General features: G+C 37.3%; 1 protein-coding gene across 1 annotated transcript; it reads left to right on the top strand.

Annotated features, from left to right (window-relative positions):
• The first annotated feature begins 19,322 nt into the window (after nt 1-19,322).
• LOC125373345 (perlucin-like) lies at nt 19,323-23,200 on the top strand. The gene is made up of 5 exons (XM_048384361.1): nt 19,323-19,442; nt 21,256-21,341; nt 22,387-22,477; nt 22,656-22,878; nt 23,105-23,200. The coding sequence occupies exons 1-5, from the start codon at nt 19,379-19,381 to the stop codon at nt 23,130-23,132; spliced, it is 492 nt and encodes a 163-aa protein (XP_048240318.1). The 5' UTR covers nt 19,323-19,378; the 3' UTR covers nt 23,133-23,200.
• Nucleotides 23,201-23,358: the final 158 nt, after the last annotated feature.

The following is a 23,358-nucleotide window of genomic DNA, read 5'->3' on the forward strand; positions in this document are numbered from 1 at the left end:
TTTTTGACGATTTGACCTGAACCTCTGAATATGAAGGTGCAACTATATCTATGTTCACCAGGTTTAGCTACAAAACTCCTCATGGATCAAGGAATGAATTTTGTCATGTTGGATAGTTGTGAATAAATTGGAAAAGTCAAATGTTTTGACAGAATTGAACTTGGCTCTTTGCAATTAAACCAAGCAAATCCTTTGAGGTGTTCAGAATACACATGGTATTATTTCCACGTCTCGGATACTTTGTGTGAATATACGACAGCCCTTCCTTGATTGTATTAAGGATTATAGTTAATCTTTGAGACAGGGATTTGGTGGACAAGGGACGACTTCCAAGATTTGGGACCAACTGGAATTGTAGTGATTTTATCTGGCATACAAACTGAAATTTTAGGTGTTGTTGCTATTATTGTTGTAATTAATATGCTTATCGTAATTATTCACGCAATAAAAAGTAATACAATAGGTAACTATTATTAGACTCAGAAGCGTGTGTCTATAATGGCTTCAATAAGCAGGAATAGAATAAAAAAAGTTTTATCAATAAAACACCTACATATTAGTTGTATAGATAGCTACATTAGCTTGAACATAAGAAAAAGAACACGATAGGTTTGACCGATACAAACATCTGTTCTGTAGCATACAATAACATCATACTGAAGTGACATAAGGACATTATTTTGTTGGTGGTCGTGTTTGACGAAGTGACAGGATGTTGCTGTGTATTTTCCTACTACTACTTCACACAGACTATATTGAAAGTTGGCTGAGAAATGTCATTTATAAGGTTCTGAACATGATAACCATTTATACATTTGTACATATACATGTATACAAGCATATGTGGAATATGTTCTGTTCCGTTAGCGTACATGCCATACGTTATGTCAAATACATAGTGCATGTACATGCGGTTTGTGGCATATAGAAAGGAGCAGGTAATAAATGTTCATTGTTTCTGGAAAGAGTATTTTACACACTTAGAATTAACCCATAAAATTTGAAATGACATGAATGCATATTGACGAAAGAAAAGCGTGCAGTAATAACTGAGAAGCATGTTCATACTAACAATAGATTGTAACATTCCACTTCATTGGAGCTCATATATTGTAATGTATACGCAAGATGAAGTACACGTTGCCGACTCTATTTAATTAATTGCCACAAATATTCATCAGTAATGTTAGAATAAGACGGGTGGTCTTTCTGGCAAAGGCAAATCACCTACAGGACATGTAATTCCCGTTGACATCTGTATAATCAAAACGTTTCTTTGCATAATAATGAAATATAAACATATCAAAGGTCTAAGTCTTTTGCCATCGGTAAATTATTGGCGAACTTTATATCCAGTCCCAGATTATCCTCGGGCATCGGATTTAGAGGACTAAGGGATATTTTATAGTGAAACGTTATAATCAGTCGGTATACAAACTGCAGGGAAGGGTGCTTAGATAACTAGAGACACGGATGTTCCTACTGAACAAATTCTTAAATAAATATATTATTCAAAATAACTCATGGAACTTATAATTATTGTGTGTTTATGAATCACTATCAAATTGTGATGATACCAAGTGTTCACAAAAAGGTGAGGGCATCCTGTTTTAATGATGGCACCAGTCACAAACACATGCAAAGGAAAAAAAACATAACTTCGCTTCATAGGCTGATGCAAGGAGCGAATTGACACATGCTCAGAATGTATCCAATTTGCATGTTTGGGGTTAGGGAAACATTTTAACCAGATCAGGCCATCCTACATGTATTTGGAAAGACTAAGCTAAATTGTGGTATAGTGACAGGGAACAATCAGGATTGTTGTCACAATGACAGTGCAAAACAACACCATTTAAGCCATACCAGCGTAATATCTATATCTGAGAAATGATTTGATTTGATACGCACAATTAACACTAAATAAAATTACATAGTATCAAAATATTAAATAATTAAACAATAAGACCCGTGCAAACTTACTATTGTTGAGAGGGTGTGTATATTTTAGAATAGGCTGTAGGTACACATGGAAAAGTGGGAACGAAAACACAGTTTCATACTGCTGGACACGTGACTACAAAGAGAGAATGAATGTTAGATTGACATTTGTCACTATATACATTTTTGATATGCTTGACTTTCAGGCAACTGCTGTCCAGATGAATGGATGCGGTACGGTAATTCCTGCTACATGTTTATTGGTACCACGGAGACATGGATGGAGGCATCTGTAAGTATATGTATGTCACCCCTAAAAGTTGCATATACACAATATAAATATACATACATGCACTCAAACAGATTACAATTTATTTAAATAAGAACTACATCTTTTTAAAGCAACTAACAGAGAACATTTAAAGACAAACATATATATATCCATAACGAAACTCTGTTTTTTGTAAATACTGTATACATATATTTTAATACTGGAAACTATTATTTATGAATATGGGAAGGAGCAGCTGTCAAATGAAAGGTGTTTTACAGTTTTGAAACGAAAGACAAAGACAATTCCTAGTTGAAATCCTGTGAATATCTGAGAAAGAATGTATACAATGACTCCATTCTGGCGGCTTTGTTTCTTTTATTTCATTGACAGAGATGAACATTCTAAAGAACCTTTTCAAACTGTCCACATATGGTTATCTCTGAGTATAAATTCATACTCTGTGCCGTAATGGACTGCTTATCGAGTTATTTTCCGTGTCATATGTGTATATGCTGTTTGTAAAATTCGACTATCTGTACCTGAGGTTACAAGTTACGATTCATCAGTAAGTGAACGAAATGCACCTAATAATACCTCGTAATTATTATGAAACAATTCCATAATGATATACGAAGAATATCCAAATGACATTTCAAATATCATTACCTCTGCAATAAATAGTGAACATGTTTGAAATAGGCAGGTACATGTACATGTTATGATACAGGCAGGTTGAAGCGACATCAATACTGGGGAAATCATTGTGATGAGTCAGCTAAATGGACCTTGTTATGAATGATGGGAACATTTGTGTATGGAATAGTAATGTGTGACAATAACAAGTGCACTACTGAACGACCCCAATGACTTTAAAGTGATAGCTTACAATGAGGGTTGCATTGTGGTATCAGGCTAGTTGTAAAGGAAAACTTGAATGACACATTTTGATGGCTACTAGCTGTAGTATATCATAATTGTGTAGTTTTATATATATTGAAAATCAAATGTTGTATATGTACACGATATCAACCTTTAACGCTACGCTTGAGTTAAATGTTTTTAGATCTTGGTGTCTTTCAGCAACAATACCCTATGCGTGGATCGGCATTAACTGCCATCGAGACTGCCGAAGAAAGTGCATTTATAACTAGCTATCTGAAGGTGTTTGCCGGTAATAATTAACGTACACCTACATTAATGTACACTATTTTGTTTACGTTGTTATGACACTTCATATTTGTTAGGTGAGGGACGGACAGCTTATTAAATTAATTCTGTTTGTGCAAACTGTTGTAATCGAATGTTTCTAATAATACTATAGATTTGTTACATGGTTGGTTCTTACTACATCCGCAGATATTGATGCTTATATGAAGACGTGGATAGGTGGCAGTGACATAGAGATAGAGGGAATATGGAAGTGGGCCCCGACTGGAGAACGTGTGACATACACTAACTGAGGAAGAAACGATCCCAACGGAGATGGAGACTGTATGATCATATGGCCATTGAATGGCTTCAACTACAAATGGGGTGATATCTCTTGTCACAGCCTACAAATGTTCATCTGCGAAAAAAAGAATGATTTGATGCTGATATTGCCCTCATTGAGATTGTTCCTCAAGTACACTATACTATTATTATGGAGCGATACAATCATTTAGTTCCTTGATTGCCTTTTCAGTTTCATTGATTCATATATCATGTATTGATAAATTCCAATTGTTCCCGGTTACATATATACATCTATCTTCTCATTCTTTATCTTACCCATCTCTCTGCATCTACCCTCACTGCAAACACGAAAACGTCGTTTTTTTCCGTATATGGTCATTGGACGGAAAAACGACGTTATTTGGACGTTTTCAAACCATCGTTTTTCCGTCCAAATAACGTCGTTATTTGACATCGGAATTTACTGGGAGAGAACGATAGCGTTAAGCTCCTCCCTTTCTTGATTGACATTGTCAATCAAGCAACAGCGTCTACCGGTATTTCTACTTCTCAGATTTCATTGGTCAGTCCCCGCGTGTTAGATTACAGGCCCGCGTTTGACGCTGCACTCGAAGCGCTTAGCAGAAGTACTGAAATCAATCGTTCTGCGCATGCGGATTACTTAATGCCTTGACCAAATTTTCCGTTCTGTGCATGCGCGATTTCGCGTATTGTTTCCTAGATTTAATGTCATCACTATTTGACAATGGTTCATAAACACAGTCACGTGAAGGTTCGGAATCGTAACAAGTAACTCCATTTAAATTGAAGAGGATCCCCAGTGATATGGGAGATTCCAAGATGAAACTATTCTATGGCTATCTATGCTGCCACCGAAACCGATCTAAACGGGACCCGATAGCTTATTGTATGCTATATAGTCATATGGAAGTGGACAAGAACTATACATTGTATTCCGGCCGATTGCTCTTGCATTTACTTATAAGTCAGGAAAATGGACTTAGTTGTTGAATGTAATTATTTTAATTATTAAATGTTGCCTATACACTAATCTGGACGAACTTCTCATTGTTCTGTTTATATCATCCTATATATTATTAGTATGTTACCGTTCTAAAGTCAACCTCTCACATAACATTATATTGTTCATAGTATCAAAGTTTAATCAACAATATCAAGAGCAGCGATTTAAACCACTGAAACACCCAAACACAAGGCTGTTATCATGCGCTAGTGCAGACGTGATGCATTGTAAAAACTGTATCGTGATGTCTTCAGAAATACAATTATACTACGAGATAGTACGGCTAACGCTGACTCACCGGTGGAACAAAGACAATATCGCTAATACAGATATAACGTATTTGAATGTTAATACTAAAGACAAACAATCATTATTTTTGCAGTGACGATATAACACGTATACACGTTTATTGTTAACTTTCATCAGTTTTGCTCTTCATTTTAAAAACTTTGTTTTCACATATATATGTAGCAATACCCGACACGCATGTCATACATAATTATGGGGCAGTTTTCAATCTTGTACTGACTTACTCTGGTGTTAATGAGCGAAGTTTATTGGCTTGTGTGTAAAACCTCGTTTTTCTGGTAATCCTATTATTACTTAGTTTATTTCTATCTAATGACACCCTGTTCTCTGGATCATGGCTCCGTGACTATCCATAACAATTAAGATGAACATTCAGTTCAAGTAAATGAATGAGTTTGTTTTGACGCTACAGTCAGTCAAAAAACCAATGCTGTGAGGTTTAATAACACACTTCTACCAGGTCGAACATCGTGGATCCTCATTTTCTGCCTAAAGAGAATCATAGTTCATATGCTAATCCATCTGCGAATACCCTCCATTCAAGATGACCTTACTTGTTGCTAAATCTATCATCTATCCCCCCAATCTCCCCCCCCCCCCCCCCCCCCCCCCCGCCCACTCCCGCTCACATAAAGTTGTAGTTATTATGTCACTGTTTTATTTCTTTAAAAATATATTACATGTTCAACAATAACAATTAAGATGAAAATTCAATTTCCGATATAAGTAAATGAATAAGTGTGTTTTACGCCACAATCAGTCAAAGACCAACGTTGTCCGGTCTGATGGCACACAATCTACTAGGTAGCACATTGTGTACACCCTATCCCCATTGAAGTATCCACTGTGGGTATTCCTGGGGACGAAAAGGCCCCATGTACCTAGGAATTTCATCAATTCATTCATGCGCGGCATTCTCTGCCTAAAGAAGATCATATAGTTAGCATGCTAATCCAACTCGAACTACCATCCCGCTCAAGATGAATGTTTTATGTAACATCCAACAGGCCCACATTTACGCACGCACGTACGCACGCACGCAAGCGCACACACATATTTGGATTTACCAATCCCTGAATTGAGAAGACGTGCGTTACGAAGCTCCTCCAAGTCATCATCAATATCCGTATATGTCTGTGATATCATTACCGATCCAAAGCCGAATATACATTTATTGTGTTTTCTTGACAACAAATAATTGGGATAACACTTTCTGAGTAAAGTACAGATTCTCGTACTTTCTTGGGTTGAGTCCCGTCCGGGATTTGAACCCACACTGTGAGTGAGGCACCCAATCGCCAGAACACAAAGTTGGCGATCTAACTCAGCCACCGAACCAAAAATGTTAGTCCAGATGGCGTATACTTTGTTTACTCCTCTGACAAGAGAAAAATGGCACGGCTTCTATGACCGAAAGCTTTGAACCAACAATGCCTTTAAGAAAGTGGTCAACAGTAACACACATTATATTTGGATACCACTTTCTCAGTAAACTACATATTTTTAGGGTGGAGATAATAGACGTTGATGGTTGATTATCAATGGACAAATTAAAGCCAAAACTTAACTTATGAATGATTTATAATGGGAAATGGACAATGGGCAAACGGGAGGCGGGGTAATCAGCGCCATGCCAGTTATCTGTTGGCTTCCCTTGTTGCGTTCCCTTCTTTGCTATCTTTTTACTTTTGTTGTTCTTACAGGTACAAATATATGTTCTCTGCCTCATAGCATTTAATAATATGCACCTGATGAAGGAGAAAGTATATATTCCGAAACGCAGTGTTCCTCCGTTGACATCCATAAATATTTTTCCTTGTGTGTATCAGTTCTTAATGCCCTTCAAAGACTCAATCTAGCTTTGTTTTTAAATGTGGTGATATTTGCGTAGAATATAATATGGTCATGCCTATATACATTTGGTTCTTTGTCTACATAAACATTTAAACATACAATTTAGAGCTAAGGACATTGCTAATTCTGCAGGCATGAAGTACACGTCATAGCAAGCTGTGATCTTTATTCATACTTTAGATATTCGTAATGGAGATCTGTAACTGAAGTTTACCGTAATCTTCCGCAACTCTCACCTCCTGACCAGCTTAGTGCATTCAGATGCCATTGTAAAATTCCAGGCTGCCGCTCTTTCTGTGATGTTTTGACGGATGAAATCTATTGCGTTATAATAATCTCTGTTTGCTGATATATAATATGTACATGTTGTAAAATATTTACGATATTTTAAACGTGTAATTCGATGCATATGCAATGCAATGTGAACATAAGTGCGGATGCACGAAGGCGGTTATAGTCATAGTTATACTGCGATGGATGTAGGGGAATGGTAGGGGGGGTGTATGTATGTATGAAAGCACGAATACCGATACATGAGGGCGGATATAGTTATAGTTCGATGGATGTTGGGGAATGGTGGGAGGATGGATTATGTATGAAAGCATGCGCATGGATCCATGATGGCTGACGTAGACATAATGGTGGGGAAAGAAGAATGTGATGTGTGTGTGTGTGTGTGTGTGTGTGTGTGTGTGTGTGTGTGTGCGTGTGTGTGCGTGCGTGCGTGCGTGCGTGCGTGCGTGCGTGCGTGCGTGCGTGCGTGCGTGTGTGTGTGTGTGTGTGTGTGTGTGTGCGCGTGCGTGCATGCGTTGTGATACGAGGGTTGGCGAACATGTTGTCAGATGATTGTGTGAGTAAGTTAAGTGGTTGAGGATGTGGCAGGTATGAGTATTGATACATGCAGACTTGGGGTTGGGGGACTTGGTGTGCCTGTACTGAGGTCTTTTGTTTCACTCACTTATAGTGTTTTCTTTCACTCAAATACTGTTTTACGCATTTTAATGACTGAAACTGTAGTGACTCAAAGGTCATACTGGCCGGGCATCCAACATATCTACCCCAACTACATACGTAGCCATTTTTATGGTGTACAATTCTTCTTCTACCTCACACACACACACACACACACACACACACACACACACACACACACACACACACACACACACACACACACACACACACACGCATTAATTGTTTTATTAAATGTATCTTCGAGAGTCAGTAAGAAACTAGAAATAACTGCCTTTGTTCTGTAAACCTCACCAAGTTTCAGCTTTCGCCTCTTCCTTTGTGGACTGAGGTTTCACATTTGTAAAATGATCTCTCTTATCTGTCTGTACCATCAACTTAACTGCCCTCACCCCCTGCAGTTTTCCCGTCCCATATTGCCAAGCAGGTGACCCACAAGGAGGAATACCGCCCTCCCTCAGTCCAGTGATACTGTGCCTAGCACAATATGTTGGGGATACGTAGCCTTGCTGTGGGCAAACATTTTGTAACAATTTGGCAAACTTTGATATGTAAACAGCAAATATTATTTAGTATTATTTCAACAAAAACGGAAAAAATCGGATCCTACTTATTTTGTGGATACCATAACAATAAATCAAGCCAATAGATCGTTTGAGCTGGCATGAATATAAAAAATAATTAGCAAGCCGATAGTCATAATTCCCTCTGTTGGTCCCACGTGAAATGTTCTCCATGAATAGAATAGAAGGCTGATAGACGTTCGATCGAATAATATCATTTGCTAACTTCAGCTGTTCATCTAATTTCCATGAATGTATGTTACATAGTTCATATATTCATGGGCTTCTTCACTGAATGTATAGTGTGGAGGACTACTTCACTTGAGGACAAGTAACATAAATAATGATGATAATTATGATAGTATTGCCATTATTATTCCTTCAGATTATTAAAAAAAAAGTTATTATGTTTTCATAGAGAGAAAGAGGTATGGAGATTGTGAGATTATTTTTAGCATCGGAATTGTTAACATAATTCTTAAAGATATTATGTTTTGTTTGTTTGTTGTTAAATGCTGCACTCAGCAACTTAAGGATATTAAAACATTACATTTAGGTGCAGTTGTATTTTTATATTTGTATCATTTTGCAAATGTTATAGAGACCTGATAAGGGATATATAATAATGTATAGTCGCTATTCTTAAAGTAAGAATATGTTAGATTTATCAACCAGAAATATTGCACACAAGAGGATAATCATATTTCATGACACAATTCAACGTCGAAGTCAACGATATTTGTGTATGTTATTGCTACATGACACGGATACGTCATGATAAAGCAATTAGAAATTGGCATTTGATGATATAAGATAGCTACGCGATAAATCACAAAGAACAAAGAAGGAAGCGATATTTATTTCACGATAAAACATTGTTCTATCATGACGTCATTTATTGAGATTCGAACATGCACTCGCAACTTGAAAAGTAAAATTTGTAAATTTGACCTTATTTTTGAGAGGTATGTGTCTAGTTAGTTGTTCCCAATAAATGTTGCTGGAGAATCCGAAAGTGAGAGTGATATGACAATCGGTATTGGGAGAAAAGGTACCGATGATTGACGAGAAAATTGTGAGAATATGCGGGACCAAACTCAAATCCTAAAATGGATTTATCTAGCATGGCCGCTGTCGGATTCTATTAAAGGAATCATCATTATTTAAGTACGGGTAAATATTGTAAAGCGTGTACAGTAAACTACGGTTATAACGAACACGCTTAAAACGAACTGACGGATATAACGAACTTACTTTTGGGTCCCGACTATTTGCTGTTGTTATACTGTATATATGCTTATAACGAACTACGGTTATAACGAACTAAAATTAGTAGTCCCTTTGAGTTCGTTATAACCGTACTTTACTGTATTTTTTCCTAATTTAACACCCTAAAAGAGGCTGTACGTAATGTTGATATCTCATATAGAAATAAACGAGTCTCGGTCGTTGTTTATCGTACACTAAACAACTCCCCCTCGTCGTTTGTTTCTTAATTACATGACCATATACACTAACATTATATCTTTTCATGTTTATCGGTCAACAAAAGCGACATAAGCATTTCCATTATCATGAGAAACCCTTGCCAAAAGTAGCGCCAACTGCACCATTGCGACAACATCAGGAGCATGTTTCATGATTCATCATAATGAATGATGACATTGGATGCTCGCAAAAACGCGAGCTCATTCCGATCCACTAGTGGCACCCGCCACAAACACATCCAAAGGCAAGTTAATTGCTCACCCGAAAAGGCAGAGAATTGCATCTGACATCATTTTTGTCATTGATACGTCAAACCTGGAAATGCCGTCTACACGTCCAACACAAAGCCGAAGCCAGGACCCAAATCCTTCAAGCCCGGCCAAAGTTCTGTTAATTACATACATTTCCCCCTAACCTTAAATAATCTATACTAGTTCTGAAGTAAATCGTATTTACCCGTATGAATCGTCTTATGTTATTTATTGCCGATAAACAGAATATGCACACTTTCTGAAAGTACTGTGTGATAAGTCACGCACCAAACCTATACTCTCGATATACATGCTGCTCTTACTTAAAAAAGAATATTGGGTTAACAAGATACGTATATTAAAGTACCATGCTTTCCTGATGTGCTCTCATTCTAATTTGAAATAATGGCATAAATAGTTACCACTCATCTTTCAATATTTTTCAAGGATGGGTTAATCACGAACATATTTGAATATGTACAACATCTATACTTACTTATCTTTATACTTAAAGGCATCAGGTTTGTCTGTCATAAGACCCCGAAACAAATATGTCCAACACATTCCAATATTTGGCTCTTGGCTCCTTGTTCTTTTATTTTATAAGTATGTTTAAACAACTGTTTTTTTCTGTAAAATATATTCATTTCAGAAATTAGATGTTATTCTAGCATTAGGTATGTGGTACGTTTACTGCATCAGCATTACATTGAAAGGATATTACATTATATAAATCCATAGAGGAAATGCTTAACATTTATCTTTTAAGGAAGAGTGCAGGACGACTTGCTTATACATATAAATGTGGACATATATGTATGGACATTTGGATGATACAGATATACCTCCTTAAATATAGTGTTCGTAGATGACTGTAGAAAATGGAATAATTATGTGAGTAATCGGGTTAATACCACGTTCAGCAATATTTAGCCATATTGCGATATTGGTTTCCAACATACAAGACGGACCATGAAATTATGACTTGAATTTGGACCTGGCTTTCTGGTGAGATGTAACACCCCAGAATCTTCGGTAGAAAAAGGGCTCAAAGCACGAATTAAGATCACGAGATGATACTGATGTATGCATCTGGACATATATTTTCGTAGTATTACTACCTTAATTCATCAGTATATATGTATTTTGCATAAAAGGATATTATAGGATCGACGCTGACATGCGCATATAACCTATTCACCAGTGCTTTAATATTTCATTTCTTCTGACACATATCGACACGAGAAATTATATTTAAATTTAAAAGGAGCCCAAGTGGGATAGAAATTTGAGTCTGAACCTGTTGAACAAGGCTTGTTTCATTTTGGGCTACAGCATTGCCGCAAGGCCTGGGGGGAAGGGAACACCTGTTTGCACCCATCAGACACCAATCACAACTTCTCTCTCCAAACGAAAACAAAATACGAAAAATAGTGTATCCTTCTAATTTTCTATTTAGATACATGTTTTTGAACTTTAAAGTAATTATATGTATCTCATGTATTATTGGTGTCTGTGATGCTGGTACTGTTTTGTTGCCATTGTGTAACTTTTTTGGAGTTATTATGAATATCAAATACATGCCTTGAAATATGGACTTGTGAAAGAACTCATCATTGAATCATTTGCATTTAAATTAATGCATATACCATTTACTTGGCGTGTATGGACATATTATCCATCTACTTATACACACTCATTATGGACATATACAGAATTTCATTGTACCTTGTTATTTAAAAAAATACCCGTGAAGATCCGGGTTAGAATAGGCATTAAACAACCCATGCTTGTACGAAGGCGACTTGGCTCGCTGACTTGGTTGATGCATGTCATCGTATCCCAAATGCGTAGATCGGTGCTCTTGATGATAATGACTAAATTGTTTGGTCCAGACTGGATTATTTACGAACCACCGTCATATAGCTGGTATATTGCTGAGTGCGGCGTTAAACAACAAACAATCAAACAAAATCTATATAATTATTAAACACCTTCCAACAATGAGAAATTAACTTATATTTTCTAAATATTCTGTTATATTTATAACATAATTTGATTCATAATTTAATAATTGCGTTGCTTTCTTCCCTGTCTTTCAATGTGCATGTTCAAACCCCGAAACTTTTAATATTTCATTTTTCATAAATGGCTACGTTAGTGCGTTGCCTAGATCTCTCGTTACCTACTCACAAGAATAGATTAAAATAATTTGTTTTACTATCATATTTCTGTTTATCTAATTCATAATACGAAATTGATAATTCATTTATAATAGTATAGATCATATTCGTGTATATCACTATCTGATGCTAAGGTTTTATTTCAGAAAATATAATTAATTCAAAATGTAGAAAGATACACAATTTGCCATTATTTGACTTTTAAACTGTACAAAGTATGATATAATGATCAGAATGCCTGTAACGGGTAGTATTTAATAAAGAAATATTTGTCGAGAAGTCCAATTTTTCAGATATGCCCTTCAGTAGTATTATTGCATATCTCCAGAGAGAGGTTTACATTGTAGTTCTCATTATTTGTGGATAATTCAAAAAGCAACATAGAAAATATATATGCTACCATGACGAAAGAATACAGAGTATACATAACTCGCAATTCTATATATTCAGCAAACAGCCCAAAACCGAAACTCCACAACATATCCGATTACACTGATTAAGGCTGTCCCAGTTCTCCATGCGATACTGACGCCCGTTCGTCTCCCAGACCATACAGAATAAATTTAAAAGGAATCCAGCTCAAGTCTAGAACGATTTGGCAAGCCTAGATTGCCTCAATTCTATCCATGAAAGTAAGCATTAATAAAAAAATATTGTTCTTGTCTGCTTCAGATTATATTTTGTAGATACTTATTTTAACTAGGAAAATTGTACTGACACCGGCGCTGTCCCTATTGAAGCTATCCATAAGAATTTCGAATTGCCGTCCATTGTTCGATGTCAATACATCGATGACAAGTGAGGATATCATAAAGTAATCGTTGATGCCGCGCTACACTTTGATACAAATTATAATCAAGTTGACTGGTGTGTACATTACTACAGTGAACATGTACATGATCATGCCCTAATAATCAAATGCCGTTATGTCAAATACTAATTTATTATTGTGTGATGAATTTAACTGGATCAGTGGTAACATGTGATATTAATATTCCATCAATTTCTTTCCTGGTTGGTCCATCCATGTCTACAAAATGAAAATAATACAATTAAAATGGAGCATAGAACAATTCTTAATTTTAAGCTAGAGCTGTGGAAATCTAGACTTTCCCAATCATTATAGACTTGAGTTGGTCTCATGTTTTACATTATTCTCTTGGGTCAACGTCACAGCTCATACCATACACTAACAAGACCAGCTTGCCCCCCGCCGGAGCTCCCGGATTTTGGTTATATCATCTAACATTGCCAACTCTGCTCTTAAGTAAACAAGAACCTAATCAGCGAGGGGTCCTTTATCATCCCTATGTGGCTGCTTATAAAAATCTGATATCTTTTCCCAAAGACCTGGTTAATAATATATTTTCTGCTGAATATTCGAAACAAATAGAGTGAGTTGGTACTACATGTACATATGTATACGGTTCTATTTTAAATGACTGCAGCGCTCCATTATGAAAACAATTTGTTTTAACGCCGCTCTCAGCAGTATTCCAGTGATATATGCCGGCGGTCTGTTGTACAATGTATATGAAATATATGCAAATTGAATTTTGAATCTTGAAAGTTGTAACATTTCCGCTAATAAGTATCACATGCAGTATACAGTATATCAACTGAAATATACTGTATACATCAGTATACAGTGTGTCGCGAGCTCTGCGCTGGGCTGGAGCACACATTTCCTACACCTCTCCCTTCGGCAAACACATCACGAGGGTTGCAACGAGGTCACAGGTCAAGCGTGCACTCGTCAGTTGTCTAATACGGTCAAGAGTAAGATCTTCCAGAAGACCACTGCACTGGAGGTATGTAGATTATTGAGGGGGTACTACGTGTTTGGAACTGGGAGTTGAACACTAAGCACTTTTAGAGAAGAGCTCACAATAAAACGTTATGGACTCGCGGACGGACTTGTGTTTTCATTTTAAGACGTACATTTATCAGGTTGAACTTCCTAACTGTAACAATAACTGAACTTTACGCCTTTTATACACATTTGTGATGGGGCGACAATGCGACAACGAGACATATTTTGACCTTGAAAATGTCGCGTTACGGCATCGTCGCCCTTTTGTAAAATAAAGAAAAGGATTATCAAAGAGCGACAATGCGAACACGCGACAATGCGACAAATGGCTAATTGTCGCGCTTTTGTTAATTTTGACACGTTTTGCTTGTTTTTGTAAAGGCGCCAATGCGACAATGCGACAACGAGGCAATGTCCCTTCCATAGTAATCCGTGCAAATAAAACTGAGTAATGAAATAGAAGTCTGACATGCCAGTTAAAAGATAGAGTGTTGCAGCTTCTGATTTCATAGATCTTCAAGAAGGGCTATCAATAATGGGATGGGTGATGAGTTCAACTGCATACGCTGTGATTAACAATAATGCTCCGAGTCGATACATTTTGTCAAATGTATGACATGTATTACGTGAATGAACATATTGTTTATACTCGTCCATGTTTTTGACGGACAAAATAATTTACATGCTCGGTTAAACTGAGGACGGGCATTATTGTGTGTTTCCGTGCTTTGTTCAGGTGAACAATTGACTTGTCCTTGCATGTGTTTGTGACGGGTGCCACTTGTGTGGCAGGATACACTGACCTTTTCCCGAACACCCATTGGATGACCTGAACCACTTCGGATTTTCATCCCACATCAGTCTGATACACCATGATATAACTGAAATACTGAAATACTGTACAGTTGAAAATGATGTTTAATGCGATTACCGTAGTGTGTTACTGCAACTGTTCATATTTTGTGCAGTGATGTTATGTAATATGTAAAAGAAAGCATATTCAATTATCCAATTGATTTGAATAGAATATACTTGCGTCAGTGTATTTTATTAACGCCCCAAATCGTAATTTAAACACATAAAATAACAGATCACGCATGGTGCCTTGACTTACTACTAGATTTAATGGGCCACCACGAAATAAAATAGTTCCCCCCCCCCCCCCCCCCCCAAAGCGAGGAACATATGTTTTAGTATGTTTACAAGAAATATATTCCAAACAATATCCTCATTAAATGAGAAGAAATTTACAGAATTACCTCAGTAAGTCAATTACAATGACAGAGCGTCGTAATACATTTTACATCAAGTACAATACGTCAAAATGGCCGACACGATAAACGTGACGGGAGATATTTTCGAAGTTGTTAATTAACCTGTGGCTATTTCAAGCCTTTGGCATCACTGATCAATTGGCCGATCATTGAAAGGTGATTGTGAAGATGTGTCAAATAGATACTAAGGTAAATTCATAGATTTCTGTAAATTGTCACTGCGACCGTTTGGATTTTTTTTCGTGTTTTTTTTCTCTCTGGGATGGGTTGTAGCGACGGTATCCTTAAATGGGCTTGCAACCACGCTTCTGTATGAATTCGTACCAGGGAATTCCAAGGGTTTTCCCCAGGAATGTGGAAGTAGTCAGTGTTTACGCCTTTTCAAGAATACAGTCACGTGAAGAACGTCATGTGACCGACCTCGCGTCCAAGTCGTATATCTTGTAAACTTCACATTAAAAAATTAGTTATTGTTATAACCAAATGAAACACAACCCATTATCCGATAGGGGTAACTGTACATAGCCGTTACCACAATAAACTTAGTAACATTGTTTGGTTTGACTTCTTGGCGCGTGTATGAATTCCATTAACATGTAACATATCCTAAAACTAGCTTATCAGCAAATCTCGCTGCACTGCGTGCGACAGATACCAGAGCAAGGCATGCCAGAAATACGAAACCTAAAGCTTCCGAAAGGAAGCCTTGGACATCACGTGCGTCGGGGGACCAGCGCCATCTGATTGGTCGTTAACAGTTGTACAAGGCGGAGCAAAAAGCATCGTTTTTCCGTCCATTTTACGCTTGAAAAACTCGACCCTTTTCTGGACACTTTCTAGACGCTGACCAATTAATCAATTTTAATGAATTTTTAGTCGTTTTTCCGTCCAATGACCATATACGAAAAAAAACGACGTATTCGTGTTTGCAGTGATATATCGCCCAGTTAAAGACCTATGTCAATGTTTAAGATGATAACATCATATTCCTTTAATTTTCAGGATTTCAGACGGAAGTCTTGTTAGATAATCAAAATACATTATTTACATTTTGCAGGCAGGACGTAAAATGTAGAATATTGAGTTGTAAGACACGGCAATATGTTTGTTTTACCTTAGAGTCAACTGACATCTGATTTAGATTAGAACACGTATCTTCACACAGATGGATTGTACTTTCCAGGAAAGGGGAAGTAAAATTAGACATTTCTGTCCTGTATATTATTTCCCCAAACATTAACATTGTCGTTTTCCTCTGTTGTGAAAGTTGCATCAGTGCGAGATTCAGAATGGGGGGACATCTTGGTTGCCACCATTTCACCTACACTCCAATATGCCTACACTATATATTATGAAAACAACTTAACACTCAACTGAGCATAGCCCGAGACTGAGTTAGGTGCACATCATGAGGCTCTGGGGAAGCTAAAACATCATGACCAAAAGGGCCGGAATAAAAATCACAGTTCAGTTCATACCCCCGTGGCCAAACACAACGTGAGGCGTGAGTTCCAGGCCATCTTGTGTTCATCCTGTGTCCTTTCCTGTATCCTGTTTGCATGCACTGCACCATCTGTGTTTTTGATCCACTATACGTGATGTGCAGTTGATAAGTTGAAGCTTAACCTACTTACAGTTTGTGAGTGTGTATGATAAACCTGTCTTGTATGTCACGACCTCCGCCGACTATGGCCGCACAAAGGTATAGTATGACGAAACGAAGCACTGAAACACAGGAAAAATAGGGCAAGAATCATATTCTTTCACGTTCACTTCAAGCGTCACGAAAAATAGAATTACATGTTTATATCATTATGTAGCCAGTATGATATCCACTATGATGGCCGAAACAGACAGTGCGAAGACGTAGACCTAGCGCTGTTGCGCTTAAGTAAAAATATAAATTTTGATGTCTGTATTTGTAACAACCCAAACGAAAAATAAAAGTGCTAATTAGGAGGTTTAGTTAAATTAGCACAGTTGGCTAGGTATGGAAGTTGTTTTGGGTATTGCCACCAGCCGGGTGCAGAGTAGAGGCGATCGTTTCGTTTTGGGGAGACCTGTGTCGTACATATAATACCAGAGTGGATTCCATGAATGTTAAGGATATGGCTAGCGGTTGTGCGTCAAGTAACATTCAACATTGTAAGATAATTTCCTTTTCACTTTTAGGGTGCAGGTTCCACTCAGCCATATGTGTATGGTATAATATCATACTATTTCAAGTCTGCAACATGATATTGTGCGAAACTAAACTGAACAAAACAAAATAATCTGTGTTTTGGTATCACTTGATATCCATGTGTCGTAGATGGCGATCATTCTGATTATTTTCCTCACTGTTTTCGGTCACAGCAGCAAGGTGTGATCAGGATCGCGTAAATAAATGAGTAGTAGAAGTAAGTACGATCGACGATTCATCTTTTTATACACAGATTATCGAATATCTTAAAAACAGAAATGTCCCATAACAAAAGTATCGAAAGTATTGAAATGCGGACAATAAATGCAATTGAAGAATCAGTTACCTAAACGTACTGTCGTTCAGTGTCGTCATGGTCAATGTAAGCCATGACTGGTCACGAGAGGGTCATCTTAGTCAAGGACTGACAGTTACACATAATTGTCCTCATCAGCATTCATTAACAGAACATTAACAGAACACAAGGTTCTTTCCGTAGATAAGTTTAGCAAGCGTCACACAGTGGGTAAACAGAGTGATGGTGATGTGTCTACTGCAAAGCCCTACGTTACTTCGTATAGCAACAAAGCATAGACATCACGATATATTATTCAATTATTAATACACACTTTGTGTCTACTGCAAAGCCCTACGTTACTTCGTATAGCCACAACGCATAGACATCGCGATATATTATTCAATTATTAATATAATTATTAATTATATTAATCTCAAATGCCGCTGTCTATGGCCAAAATAAAAAAAAGTTCACAAAACTCTGGTCCTATCGAATACACTGGCTCTTTTCCGGTCGTGAAAATTCATGTCCTGATTGGTAAGGTGTTTGTTCCAAACGCTGTCCACTTTGTGCGAGGTCACAACAAATTCAATGACTGAATATAAGGCCTTGGTCCTGGGATGGGCATCCAGATGAAATGCTCGGCATAGTGAGAGAGTACACATTGTACTCCTGATGTATTCACAGCTTTGAGATTGGGGTAATTAACATCGTTTGGAGATGTGGAGGTCTGCAGTGCAGGCAGAGAATGATATCCACTCATGGCTTGCCTTATGTTCAGCGCCAGAGCTCATGGGACAGCGTACGTCAGCGTAGCCAATTGATCGATTTGGTGTGGACCAGACGACAGCAGGGAAAGTACCCGACTCTCCTCCCAACAGAATGGGGTCCGGCCATTAATCTACAACAATCTAACATAAGAGTGTTACACCACTACGAACGTGTGAGTGGTACAATACGAAGTGGGCAAATCATAAATACATCCGAATAAACAATTGTATGTGATACAGTGTGTGGCAGTGATCAATGCTAATGGTGGTCACACCAGGTATTGACTGACATTTTGTGTATTGACCCGAAACTGTGTAAGCTCTTAACATTTGAAAAAAACAATTATGCCATCTGCCTTTTAATCCATTAAACTGTCTTCAGTCATTTTTTTTGTCAATCGTGCCCTATTAGTATTTCTTGTCTTTACTGTTGAAAATAAATAACATGTATACTGCATACTCGAGTATATATACCTATATGCACAAATGTATCTTCCTACCACTTCAGTAAGAAGGATAAGAATAAAAGTGTTAATATAAAAACACCTAGACATTTGGTAGCTCTAAAGTACGTGCATACAGATAGTTACTTTAACTTGAACATAAGTCAAAAACACGATAAAGGTTTGACCGATACAAACATCTGTTGTGTAGCATACAATGACATCATACTGAAGTGAGATAAGGACATTCTTTTGGTGGTGGTCGTGTTTGACGAAGTGAGAGGATGTTGCTGTATATTTTGCTGCTACTACTTCACACAAAATGTATTGAAGGTACATCGGAATCATGTAAGTAATAAGGTTCCGAATATAATTACCTTTTTTTATTTGTACAAAAACATGTATACACGCATATGTGGAATATGTTCTGTTCACTTAGCGTATATGCCATACGTTATGTAAAATACATAGTGCATGTACATGCGGTTAGTGGCATATAGCAAGGAGCAGGTTATAGATTGTTCAGTGTTTCTGGAAAGAGTATTTTACAAAAATGACGTGAATTCATATTGACGAAAGAAAAGCGTGCAGTAATAACTGTGATTTGGTTGGTTGGTTGGTTGTTTAACGCCGCACTAAGCAATATTCCAGCTATATGGCGGCGGTCTGTAAATAATCGAGTCTGGACCAGACAATCCAGTGATTAATATCATGATCATCGATCCATGCAATTTGGATCGATGACATGCATCAACCAAGTCAGCGAGCCTTGACCACCCGATCCCGTTAGTCGCCTTTTACGACAAGCATAGTCGCCTTTTACGGCAAGCATGGGTTGCTGAAGAAGCTGAAGTTTGCTATTCTACCCCGGATCATAACTGTGAAGCATGTTCATACTAACAGTAGATTGTAACATTCCACTTCTTGGGACCTCATAATATTATATTCATAATTGTAATGTATACGCAAGATGAAGTACACGTTGCAATTGTCGACTTTATTTTATTGATTGGGGAACATTAAAAAATACAATCACGAAGACGTCAATGATTTAAAAGAGGAACCGTAAATATTTTCATTTGTCCTTGGGAATCTTTATATAGTACTTTCTTACAGTGATAAAGTAATAATTTACAATGCAGACATAAATATTCCATCAACGGGACATATAATTCCCGTTGACATCTGTGTAAGCAAAAATGTGCTTCGCATAATTATGAAATATAGACATATCAAAGGTCTAAGTCTTTCACCATCGGCAAATTATTGGCGAGCTAAATATCCAGTCCAAGAATATCCACGGGCATCGGATTTAGAGGACTAGAGTGAGTGAGTGAGTGAGTCTGGTTTAACGCCGCTTTTAACAGTATTCCAGTCATATTACGGCGTGTCAGCTTCATGTGGGAGGAATGCCCGAAGTGATGCAGGTCTCAGACGTTTACCACTTCGGTAAAACCCACGAACACTGGTATATGGTGCTGACAAACCTAGAAACATAATCGGGGCGAACCGGGATTCGAACCCACAATCATAGGTTTCTGGCGTGCTTAAGGGACGCAACTCTGTACAGCAAATCGCGGCGCCTTAGACGACTGGGACTAAGGGATAGTTTAAAGAGAAACGTTATAATCAGTTGGTATACAAACTGCAGGGAATGGTGCTTAGATAACTAGAGACACGATGAAAAATTGAAATAGGTATGTGCCTATTGAACAAATTCTTAAATGAATATATTATTAAAAAAAACCCAGGGAACTTATCATTATTATGTGTCTATGAATCACTATCAAATTGTGATGATACCAAGTGTTCGCGAAAAAGGTGAGGGCATCCTGCTTTACTGGTGGCACCAGTCACACACGCAAAGGCAAAAACATAACTTCGCTTCATAGACTGATGCAAGGAACGAATTGCCATATGCTCAGAATGTATCCAATTTGCATTTTTGGGTGAGGGTAACATTTTAACCAGATCAGGCCATCCTACATGTATTTGAAAAGACAAAGCTAAATTGTGGTATGGTGATAGGGAACTATCAGGATTGTTGTCACAATGACAGTGCAGAACAACACCATTTAAGCCATATCAGCGTAATATCAGAGAATGAATGTTTAGATTGACATTGGTCACAATATACATTTTTGATATGCTTGACTTTCAGGCAACTGCTGCCCAGATGCATGGATCCGGTACGGTAATTCCTGCTACATGTTTGTTGGTACCACGGAGACATGGGTGGAGGCATCTGTGAGTATCAGTATGTCACCCCTAAAAGTTGCATATACACAATATAAATATCCACACATGCACTCCAACAGATTACAGTTTATTGAAATGTGAACTTCATCTTTCAAAGCAGTTAAGAGAGAACATTTAAAGACAAACATATATGTATCAATAACGGAACTCTTTTTTTGTAAACATTGTACATATATATGTTAATACTGGAAACTATAATTAATGAATGTGTGAAGGAGCAGCTGTCAAATGAAAGGCGTTTTATAGTTTTCAAACGAAAATGAAAGACAATTCTTACTTGAAATCCTGTGTATATCTGTGAAATAATGTATACAATGACTACATACTGGCGGCTTTGTTTCTTTTTCATTGATAGAGATGAACATTCTAAAGAACATTTGCAAACTTTCCACATGTGGTTATCTCTGAGTATAATTAAATTCATACCCTGTGCCGTAATGGACTGCTAATCGAGTTCTTTTCCGTGTCATCTGTATACATGATGTTTGTAAAATTCGACTATCTGTACCTAAGGTTACAAATGACGATTCATCAGTAAGTGAACGAAATGCACCCAAATACTTCGTAATTATTATGAAACAATTCCATAATGATATACGAAAAATATTTGACATTTCAAATATTATTACCTCTGAAATAAATAGTGAACATGTTTGAAATTGGCAGGTGCATGTTATGATACAGGCAGGTTGAAGCGACATCTATACTGGGGAAATCATTGTGATTAGTCAGTTAAATGGACCTTGTTATGAACAATGGGAATATTTCTGTATGCAAAAGTAATGTGTGACAATAACAAGCGAACTGCTGAACGCCCCCAATGACTTTAAAGTGATATCTTTCAATGACGGTTGTATTGTGGTATCAGGTTAGTTGTGAAGGAAAACTTGAATGAAACATTTTGATGGCTACTAGCGTATTATAATTGTGTAGTTTCATTTATATTGAATATCAAATGTTGAATATGTACACGATATCAACTCCGTTAATGTTACACTTGAGTTAAATGTTTTGAAATCTTGGTGTCTTTCAGCAACAATGTCTTATGCGTGGATCGGCATTGGCTGCTATTGAGACTGCTGAAGAAAATGCATTCATAACTGGCTATCTGAAGGTGTTTGGCGGTAATAACTAACCTACACATACATTAATGTACACTATATAGTTTACGTTGTTATGACACTTCATATTGGTTAGGTGAGGGACTGACTGCTAATTAAAGTGCAATTCTGTTTGTGCAAGCCATTGTTTCTACATAATACCATAGATTTGTTACATGGTTGGTTCTTACTACATCCGCAGATATTGGTGCCAATATGCAGACGTGGATAGGTGGCAGTGACGTAGAGATAGAGGGAATATGGAAGTGGGCCTCGAGTGGAGAACGTGTGACATACACTAACTGGGCACCCACCGAGCCCGACGAAACTGGAGACTGTATGGTCATATGGCCAGCCGGTGGCTACAACTACAGATGGGCAGATTATCCGTGCCACAGCCTAGCAAAGTTCATCTGCGAAAAAAAGTATGATTTGATGCTGATATTGCACTCATTGAGATTGTTCCTCAAGTACACTACACTATTATCATGGAGCGATGCAATCATTTAGTTCCTAGATTGCCTTTTCAATATCATGGACTCATATATCATGTATTGTCAATTTATAATAGTTCAGGGCGACATATATCGCCAATTTGAAGACTTTATTTTATGGAATAAGATGGTAAAATCATGGTCCTTTAATTTTCAGGATAACAGCCGGAAGTCTTGTTGGATAATCAAAATACATTATTTACATTTTGCAGGAAGGACGTAAAATGTTCAAAAATAAAATTGTAAGACATCATGACCATGTGTTTGTTTTACTTTTGAGTCAACTGACATCTGATTTAGATTAGAACCCGTATCTTCACACAGATGGATTGTACTTTCCAGGAAAGGGGAAGTAAAATGAGACATTCCTATCTTGTATTTTATTACCCCAAACATTAACATTATCGTTTT

Source organism: Haliotis rufescens, unplaced genomic scaffold (genome assembly GCF_023055435.1).
Source record: "Haliotis rufescens isolate VD_foot unplaced genomic scaffold, xgHalRufe1.0.p SCAF_5, whole genome shotgun sequence".
Lineage (NCBI taxonomy): Eukaryota > Metazoa > Mollusca > Gastropoda > Lepetellida > Haliotidae > Haliotis > Haliotis rufescens.